Raw genomic sequence first — 10119 nt, forward strand, 5'->3', positions numbered from 1 at the left:
GTTGCTGCACTCTGCTGCAGGGTCATATGAGTGAGGTCTTTTGTGGTGCGATGCTGCAGAAGCTGCAGCAGCATCACATCTCTACTGCAAAAAACAAGTGTAAAACCAGCCCTAAACATTTGGAGTTCTCTTATGGGAGTAGGTTTTCACAAAATACACTATACAGAAGGTCAGAACAATGTTACCTTAGCCCATTTTAAAGTAAAAATCCTCTAAAAACAGGAAAACCCCTAAAAAGTTGGATAACCAGTTTTCACAGCACTATACCACTGCTTGATTGCTTAAATATTACCTGGAAATCAGAAGACACTGAACTGCCATGATCTGAATCTTTAGGTAACACAGGGCTTCTCTGGCCTTCCTCATCTGAAGACATCTGCACAAAAACATTATTTCTCACAACATTAATGGATTTCAAGTGCAACTAAAACAGAAAAAAGACTTTCAAAATCAAATTGTTTCTCAGTCATTCAACCCTATATTAGAACAGGAAGTAAAACATAAATACATGTGCGGAGAAAAAGAATGCAGGACTCCTTTATCTCCTTAAGAAACTGAAATGGAACAGGTATTAGAAGAAACTTGAGAGGAGGGACAAGCAGACTGCAAAGTGTTAATAGCTGCACAGAGATCAGATGGCAGTGCAGAGATTCAGTGGCAACAATGAGGACATAGCAGCAGAACTGAACCTCAACTTTAAAAAATAAAAATGGATAAAAGTGAATAAAAGCTGCTGCAGTTTAGGTTGCGTACACATGTCCAACTGCTGTTGCGTATCAGGGATCAGGAACTGATCACCTTGGGCGCCATCGCTGGGCCGGGCTGCACACAAGTGTGTCAACTGTGTAGCCAACGCCGTGTTGTGTTGCTTTGCGATGGGGATTACGGAGAGATGACGAGCGGCACATGCATGAAGTCGGAAAGCGGCGCTAACAATTGGATCATGGAAGGGGGCGAAATCAACGTCACTGGGCTTCAGTAGATCTGTCCAGCATATCGCATGTGGGGGTCGTCGGGTGCCATACACACGCCTGATTGATGTTGGAGGCGATCTTTTTGGCTGCTTAGACCAACTTTAAATGAACCTCTAGACTAAAAATCTACTCAGCAGCACTGAAAAGGCTTGGTGTTTCTTTAACCGTTTCACAGCATCAGAACTTTGTTTTTCTTACCCAAGCCTTATTTTTAGCTGCACAAAAAAAGAACTGCCCAGGCATTTTTCCCCTGATGCTGTGCAAAGCATGATGGGATTTCTGATGTTGTGGTTCTCCTTCTGCTGTTTTAGTGCAATTTTTTTGTCTCTGTTTTTTATTTACCAAAGGGGATGAGGAGAGGAACGGAAAGGTTCTATAGGACCCAGTTTCTTCCCTCTTCTTAGGTGTGTGTCTTTTTTTTTTTTCGCTTTAGACTTGCTTTAACAGAGACTGTCTGCCATATGGCAGAGTCCACTTTTGCTGCCAGCGAATGGTTAGTGCCCTTATCCCACTGGGGTGTAGCATCGCTCTCCCTCGCCACAGTGGCCATTAATATCAACGAGATTGGCCACAGTGCAATGCAGTGGAAGTGCTTCTGGCAACACATACTTTGCAGTTGCATTGCAAAGCGGTACTGCAAGAACATCTCTGTACTTGCACCCACAGACATCTCCCAGCATGCAATTTCGCCAGAAAGTTGGAAATGTAGCAGCTGTGGGCAGTTCTGTGGAGAAGATGGTGGCTCTCATAGCCAGAGGAGCAGCACAACATAGGTAAGCATTTACGCTCACCCTAACCTCAATGACACACTATAAACAAACTTCCCTTATTGGGGAGGTTTGTGTTGAAAGAATAATATCAGATGCGCTGGCAAACAGCATCTCAGAGTGGTTTTAGGGCATGTGCACAAGCTCCAGATGCATCAAATATGGTGAGGGGGACCAATATAGCAAGTATATGTACATGTCATGTAACTGGCACCCATAATGTTTACTCTGTATTTAGCAAAGTCTCAAGTTTTAACATAACAGAATATTTTAAAGGGAACCAGAAGCGAGTAAAATTTAAAATAAACACATGACGTAGCTGCAAATGAATATTTCATACTAACCTCACCATCAGGTCCTTTTAGAAACTCACCATTTTCTTCTTACAGTGATTTCTTCCAGTTCTGAAAATATTTTGTCAGATCTGAAATATAGCAGTTGCTTTCAGTCATATACAGTGGCTTGCAAAAGTATTCGGCCCCCTTGAAGTTTTCCACATTTTGTCACATTACTGCCACAAACATGAATCAATTTTATTGGAATTCCACGTGAAAGACCCATACAAAGTGGTGTACACGTGAGATGTGGAATGAAAATCATACATGATTCCAAACATTTTTTAATAAATAACTGCAAAATGGGGTGTGTGTAATTATTCAGCCCCCCCGAGTCAATACATTGTAGAACCACCTTTTGCTGCAATTACAGCTGCCAGTCTTTTAGGGCAGGTCTCTACCAGCTTTGCACATCTAGAGACTGAAATCCTTGCCCATTCTTCTTTGTAAAACAGCTCCAGCTCAGTCAGATTAGATGGACAGCATTTGTTAACAGCAGTTTTCAGATCTTGCCACAGATTCTCGATTGGATTTAGATCTGGACTGACTGGGCCATTCTAACACATGGATATGTTTTGTTTTAAACCATTCCATTGTTGCCCTGGCTTTATGTTTAGGGCCCTTTCACACCAGAGCCCTCTTATGGCGTTTTAACGCAAAGTCTATACTTTGCGTTAACCAAGGTAAAAGGAAAGTCCATAGACTTTCCTTTTACCTTTCACACCCGACGCTGCGTTTCGACACGTTGCGGTACGACGCGTCCCGGCGTATTTTATCGTTGGGAATCGCCGTTTCCCCTTCGGGTTAATTAACTACTACCGCCGCTACTCAGCGTCGCACCGGAGTTTCCCGACAACACGCCGCAACGCGTGCAGGAGCCGTTCTCCTGCACGCTTTCAGTGTGTAGCCGGCCTTAGGGTTGTTGTCCTGCTAGAAGGTGATCCTCCGCCCCAGTCAAGTCTTTTGCAGACTCCAAGAGGTTTTCTTCCAAGATTGCCCTGTATTTGGCTCCATCCATCTTCCCATCAACTCTGACCAGCTTCCCTGTCCCTGCTGAAGAGAATCACCCCCAGAGCATGATGCTGCCACCACCATATATGAAAGTGGGGATGGTGTGTTCAGAGTGATGCGCAGTGTTAGTCTTCCACCACACATAGCGTTTTGCATTTTGGCCAAAAAGTTCCATTTTGGTCTCATCTGACCAGAGCACCTTCTTCTACATGTTTGCTGTGTCCCCCACTTGGCTTGTAGCAAACTGCAAACGAGTCTTCTTATGCTCTTCTGTTAACAATGGCTTTCTTCTTGCCACTCTTCCATAAAGGCCAACTTTGTGCAGTGCATGACTAATAGTTGTCCTATGGACAGAGTCTCCCACCTGAGCTGTAGATCTCTGCAGCTCGTCCAGAGTCACCATGGGCCTCTTGACTGCATTTCTGATCAGCGCTCTCCTTGTTTGGCCTGTGAGTTTAGGTTGACGGCCTTGTCTTGGTAGGTTTACAGTTGTGCCATACTCCTTCCATTTCTGAATGATCGCTTGAACAGTGCTCTGTGGGATATTCAAGGCTTTGGGAATCTTTTTGTAGCCTATGCCTGCTTTAAATTTCTCAATAACTTTATCCCTGACCTGCCTGGTGTGTTCTTTGGACTTCATGGTGTTGTTGCTCCCAATATTCTCTTAGACAACCTCTGAGGCCGTCACAGAGCAGCTGTATTTGTACTGACATTAGATTACACACAGGTGTACTCTATTTAGTCATTAGCACTCATCAAGCAATGTCTATGGGCAACTGACTGTACTCAGACCAAAGGGGGCTGAATAATTACGCATACCCCACTTTGCAGTTATTTATTTGTAACAAATGTTTGGAATGATGTATGATTTTCGTTCCACTTCTCACATGTACACCATTTTGTATTGGTCTTTCACGTGGAATTCCAATAAAATTGATTCATGTTTGTGGCAGTAATACGACAAAATGTGGAAAACTTCAAGGGGGCCGAATACTTTTGCAAGCCACTGTATCAGCAGCTGCCAGTTACAACTGAATGTGCAAGGTAATGTCCATGTTTCCCTATGGCTCCAGTGGGTGATATTAAAGTTTAACAGTGTGCTGACCAGGAAGCTGTTATGGGTTAGTGGCCATTTTCAAAATGAAGGACAGAAAAATCCATTAATCACACTGGACAAATGGGATGCAGGAGAGGATGAAGAGATTGAGGAGTAGACTACCCAGGAGGTAAGTATAACCTGTGTATGGTTATTTTGACTTTTTATTTTCAGTTCAGGTTCTCTTTAAAGTAACACATATGAAAAAAAATGTAACTTAACCTCCCTGGCGGTAAGCCCAGAGCTGAGCTCGGGCTATGCCGCGCAGGAGGATTTCTCAGGGTCTGTTGGGGCGATTCGCCCCATTCAAAGTGCTGTGCGTGCAGCCAGCACTTTGCTAGCCGTGCGCACAGCTCGATCGCCGCCGCTCTGCGGCGATCGCCCGCACGCAGTGGCGGAAGAGGCCCCCCCCCCCGCCAGAGCCCTGCGCTGCCCGGACCAATGAGTTCCGGGCAGCGCTATGGGCTGGATCGGAGGTGTCTGACGTCAGGAAGTCGGCTAACGTCCATGACGTCATGCTGATCATCGCCATGGCGACAGGAGAAGCCAAACAGGGGAACGCGTTATATACGCGCTCCCCTGTTTGCTATTGATGCCGGCGACGATCGCACTAGAGGGCCACATGCGCCCTCTAGTGGTGTTTCATGTAGCTACCACTCTGGTAGCTTTACATGAAACAAAAAAAAACAAAAACAAAAAAAAAAAAAAGGATTTTTGCCCATTTGTCAAAATAAATTAACCGCCAGGGAGGTTAATATTTTATTGTGCAACCTTTAGGCCGGTTTTACACTTGTAGAGTGTTCCGACAGGGTCATATGCCGCCCCCCACTCACTGAAGTACGTCATTCGGATTCCCGTTGATCCGCGCATGCACACAGGTATTTACACTATGTGTGTCGCCCACAGACTTTCATTACCCCAAGCACAGTGTGTAAAAGCGCAGTGCTTTCAGTAATGTGCTGCTGCCCTTGTGTCAGCACAGACACTTCCAGTGCACCACAACAAACCACAATAAGTGTGAAAGTCTCCATAGAATTTAATTGCTTTTGCAGCCCCTTGTGGTAAAATAGGGTAACCTAAATCAAAAATTACCTGCAAGTGTAAAAGGGCCCTTAAAAAGAATCACTGCAGACTAGGCCTGAAAAATAAATCGATTTTAAACCGAAATCGTGATCACCACGATCACAATTTCAGAATCGTCAAAGCGGCAATTATTGCGTTCACGTCAGGAAGTGGCTTCAAACTTCCCCAAAGTCCTGGCGCGTGCGGCCCGCAGTGTTGGACATACCTTCCACACGAGTTGAAACGCTGTCCGTCCTCTATCGCCGGCTCTTGTGCTGGCAAAACTCAGTGTTCCTCTATGTCAAATGACATACAGGAAGTATTCCGTCTCATTCACCAAATAGATATATGAAGATCCGGCACTGCTTCTAGCTTTAAAAAGAGCTTTCAAAATACAAACAGTATTCATGCAGTACAAACATGTAAAGTGCACATACCCGTTGTGGTTAGTAAAGGTTGTGGGGCATGGTGGTGAGAACGGCCCGCCTAACGTCCGTTTCGCTTCAGTAGCGTCTTCAGAGGCAGTGTGGCCTCTGATATCTATGTTTCTGGATCCTGAGCACGCTGTGCTTTGTATGTGTTACTACCTGGTGGAAGCGATGCATTTTGGGATTGCAAGAAGCGATTTATTTTGAGTGCCGCCGTATTGCCAGTTGCTGTATCCTCCATTGTGCACAGGAAGTATTCCGTGCATTAGAGCCTGCAGGAGGTGAAGTGGATAGACGGGCATCACTAGACTCGTGCTGGAAGCTATGTCCAGAACTGATGCAGCTTGGGGGATAGAGGAGGCACAGAGAGACACAGAGCGGGCACAAAGACACAGAGGGGGCACAGAGAGAGACCCAGAGAAACAGAGCGGGCACAGAGACACAAAGGGGCAAGACAGAGAGACCCAGAGAAGGCATAAAGAGGCAAATGGGTCACAAAGAGACAGGGGGACAGGGGGAGAACAAACAGGCAAAGAGGGGGAACAAAGCTTGATTTGAAGGAAATCGTGAATCAAATTGAAATTTCAGACAGAAAAATCGCTCAATGCAATTTTTTCCTAAAATCGTTCAGGCCTTCTGCAGACAAGTGATATCTGTAACTCTTAAAGTGGACCCAAATTAAAAATACAAGATTTCAGAAATAAAATCTATTTTCTAAATCATGATAATAAATAGCAGCGTTTTTTCAGCTGCATGATGACAAATATAAAATATATTACATTTATTGGAGGAACCCCTCCCTTCCTTTCATATTGCGGGGACAGAATATGGCAAATTGGCGGAGTAGATGGTGTCCGGCAAAGGAGGAATTGCTAATGGCTGCCACCTGTATAACCCTAGTTATGAAAAGAGAAGGGTGAAAAGCATGCACTGAAATGCTCATAGGCTTGAAGGAGTGTTTATTTATCTTTGTATGTGTCAGAGTGGTGCAACTAAATATTTTGAATTAAAAAAATGTTTGGTTTGGGTCCGCTTTAATGTGCCCATACACTAGGCAATATTCATAGGCAGATTTGATCACTGTAATCAAATCTGCTAAGGACTGACACCCCAATATGCAGCCCTATAATAATTTTAGATTGATTTCTGACCCAAATTCGACCCATATTACAAATCTGACATGAGATTTTTGTGATGGTTGAAAGGGTGCGGGAGCAGCAGTATCCATACCGGCATGCTAGAACCTGTCACAGGTTGCCCAGGTGTGACACCTGCTAATACTGTTCTACCCGCTGCCCATGCAGACTATTAAGCAGAGTGGAGCGAAGTCACTCACCTACCCGGTTGGCTCATTTTCTCTCCTGTGTTCTCCTGTCAACCCCCAGTGCCATACTCTGTGACCCAGCGTTCGCACATACATGCCACCAGGTACAGGCAGAGGGAGATGGTGGAAAGCATACAGGAAAGAGCGCGTCTGCAGTAAAGGTGAGCATCACTTTGTTCTTAATCCATGGACTACATCTCCCAGCAAGTCTTCCTGCTCCCTCACCACGATTTCACACTACCCGGTTCCTCTGCTGTCCCCCTCCACAAGCTGGAACTCAGCAAGTCGCCAGCAACTGCGCATGCATGATGGTGGCCATGCACCTTCTCGATCACTCCTGTGCATGCGCAGGACTGAGACGGGAGCGCAATCGAGGGCCGCACAGGTGCACTGGCCCAAAAACAAGACTTAGCAGCGGCCAGGGACCAGAGCATCGTTACAGGACAGCGAGGACTCAGGACGTCTCCAGGGGGCTGGTGGAAGCCCCAGGTAAGTGTAACTGTTTTTTCGATTAAGGTTCACTTTAAGCAGGTTTGTCTAAAAGTTTATTTTTGATCTCCTCAACTCTCTCCTTTGTTTTTCTCTGGTCCATAATAAGTGCATAACACACCATAATACCAAACAGCAGAGTGACTACTTTTCTCCCCTCCTGGCGGTTAATTTTTTTTGCCAAAATGGCAAAAATCCTTTTTTTTTTTATTTTTTTTTTTGTGTTTCATGTAAAGCTACCAGAGTGGTAGCTACATGAAACACCACTAGATGTGTCCCTCTAGTGCGATCGTCGCCGGCATCAATAGCAAACAGTGGAACGCGTATATAACGCGCTCCCCTGTTTGGCTTCTCCTGTCGCCATGGCGACGATCGGAATGACGTCATGGACGTCAGCCGACGTCCTGACGTCAGACACCTCCGATCCAGCCCATAGCGCTGCCCGGAACTCATTGGTCCGGGCAGCGCAGGGCTCTGGCGGGGGGGGGGGCCCTCTTGCGCCGCTGCGTACGGGCGATCGCCGCAGAGCGGCGGCGATCAAGCTGTACGCGCGGCTAGCAAAGTGCTAGCTGCGCGTACAGCATTTTAAATGGAGCAAATCGCTCCACCACAGGCTGAGATATCTTCCTGCGCGGCATAGCCCGAGCTCAGCTCGGGCTTACCGCCAGGAAGGTTAAAAGTCCAAATGACAGGACACAATCTGGCTGGGACAGGGCACTATTTGCACAGTTTGTGTTTTTCCAGTGTTTGCATGGGTTACCCCAGCACAATTCAGTTTTCACTTGTATCTCAAAAACATAAATACAGACAGTCCCCTACAACTTCAGTTACATTTCAGAGATACAAAGTTGTCTTCGTGTACAAAACACGCAATAATATATTTTTTATTACATATTTTTGTTGTTAAATGTTACAGTATTGTATAAACTGTTCTAAAGTAGTTTAGAATACATTAAAAACAACCCCAAAACAGTCTATATGTCCAAATCTAGAGCTGTTCGAAAGTAAATAATTTATCCACCTTTCACAGTGTTTAACACATAACATAACTTACAAACAAAGTCAGCTTACAAACAAACAATCTCCCGGAATGGTACCCGTTTATAAGTAGAGAACAGCCTGTATTGATAAGGTATACAAGCACAAGACAGGGAGATATAATAAGATTACAGGTGTAGTATTTGCAGAGAACAGCAGTATACTGTATACGCTTAGGTCAGGTAGCTGTAAGAGCACAGGAAGCATATAAGCACAGCACAGCAGTTAGAAAGCCCAAGACAGCACAGCAGTTAGAAAGCCCAAGACAGCACAGCAGTTAGAAAGCCCAAGACAGCACAGCAGTTAGAAAGCCCAAGACAGCACAGCAGTTAGAAAGCCCAAGACAGCACAGCAGTTAGAAAGCCCAAGACAGCACAGCAGTTAGAAAGCCCAAGACAGCACAGCAGTTAGAAAGCCCAAGACAGCACAGCAGTTAGAAAGCCCAAGACAGCACAGCAGTTAGAAAGAAAGCCCAGCACAGCAGTTAGAAAGAAAGCCCAGCACAGCAGTTAGAAAGAAAGCCCAGCACAGCAGTTAGAAAGAAAGCCCAGCACAGCAGTTAGAAAGAAAGCCCAGCACAGCAGTTAGAAAGAAAGCCCAGCACAGCAGTTAGAAAGAAAGCCCAGCACAGCAGTTAGAAAGAAAGCCCAGCACAGCAGTTAGAAAGAAAGCCCAGCACAGCAGTTAGAAAGAAAGCCCAGCACAGCAGTTAGAAAGAAAGCCCAGCACAGCAGTTAGAAAGAAAGCCCAGCACAGCAGTTAGAAAGCACAGCAGCTAGAAAGAACAGCACAGCAGTAGTTAAAAAGCATAAGGACAGCAGTATGTATGCAATCACAGGACAGCAGCATACAAGCAGGGGGGTGTAATGACAGCACGGGCACAGCAGTATACAAGCACAGGGCAGCAGTAGAGAAGCAAGGGGTATGTAGGCAATAACGAGCCTCCACACAGGGTGCCGTTCAGCATCTCACACTCACCTTTAAAGTTGGCGGTGTCAGCTGCTAGTGACAGACAGTGTAACGGCCGGATGTCGGAAACCGGAAGTAGAGCGTCTCTATAGTAACAGAACACATCCAGGCTGCAGTCCCCAGCTCTAACAGCCGAATAAAGTCTACCAATAGCGGCGCGATGTTCAGCGGGCGGGGCGTGGCTTGCGCAAGAGGAGCCCAGTGATTGGCTGCAGGCCGGCTGTAGCTGAATAGAGAATACAGGAACGGATGGCAGTGTGATCTTGTGCAGAATGCAGAGGAAGGATGTGGGGACTTTGAAGGGGTTTTCCAAGAAAGTGTTATATGAATGGCTCCCCACTCGAAACTTTGCATTAGTTGAGGACATTTTGAATAGGAATTTGTTGTTTTCTGTCAGATATTTAGTCCATGCTGCATTGGGGATTTTTTTGTATGTAGTTTTACTAGTTTTTCTTTTTGGTATGTGTCAGCACTGTGCTAAAAACTAGGCAAACGTTTATTGTTTTCACTTTCTTTCATAACTAGTGGAGGTAACATGCGTTCTGCCAGTTTTTGCTATTTTCTCTCTAAATGAGTTCTGCTCATTTATAATTATTATTTAGTATTTATATAGCACCAACGTCTTC

At 45.5% G+C, this 10119-nt stretch overlaps 1 protein-coding gene across 3 annotated transcripts in view; it reads right to left on the reverse strand.

Annotated features, from left to right (window-relative positions):
• Positions 1-9575, reverse strand: part of POC5 (POC5 centriolar protein) — an 88682-nt gene extending 79107 nt beyond the window's left edge. For all 3 annotated transcript variants that reach the window (XM_068248796.1, XM_068248788.1, XM_068248781.1), the window contains exons 1-2: positions 9503-9575; positions 293-376 (exon numbers count right to left, since the gene is read on the reverse strand). In XM_068248796.1, coding sequence (XP_068104897.1) covers positions 293-376 — 84 coding nt within the window. In that variant the 5' untranslated portion in view covers positions 9503-9575. The remainder of the gene's footprint in view (positions 1-292; positions 377-9502) is intronic.
• Positions 9576-10119: the final 544 nt, after the last annotated feature.

The sequence above is a fragment of the Hyperolius riggenbachi genome, chromosome 1 (assembly GCF_040937935.1).
Source record: "Hyperolius riggenbachi isolate aHypRig1 chromosome 1, aHypRig1.pri, whole genome shotgun sequence".
NCBI lineage: Eukaryota > Metazoa > Chordata > Amphibia > Anura > Hyperoliidae > Hyperolius > Hyperolius riggenbachi.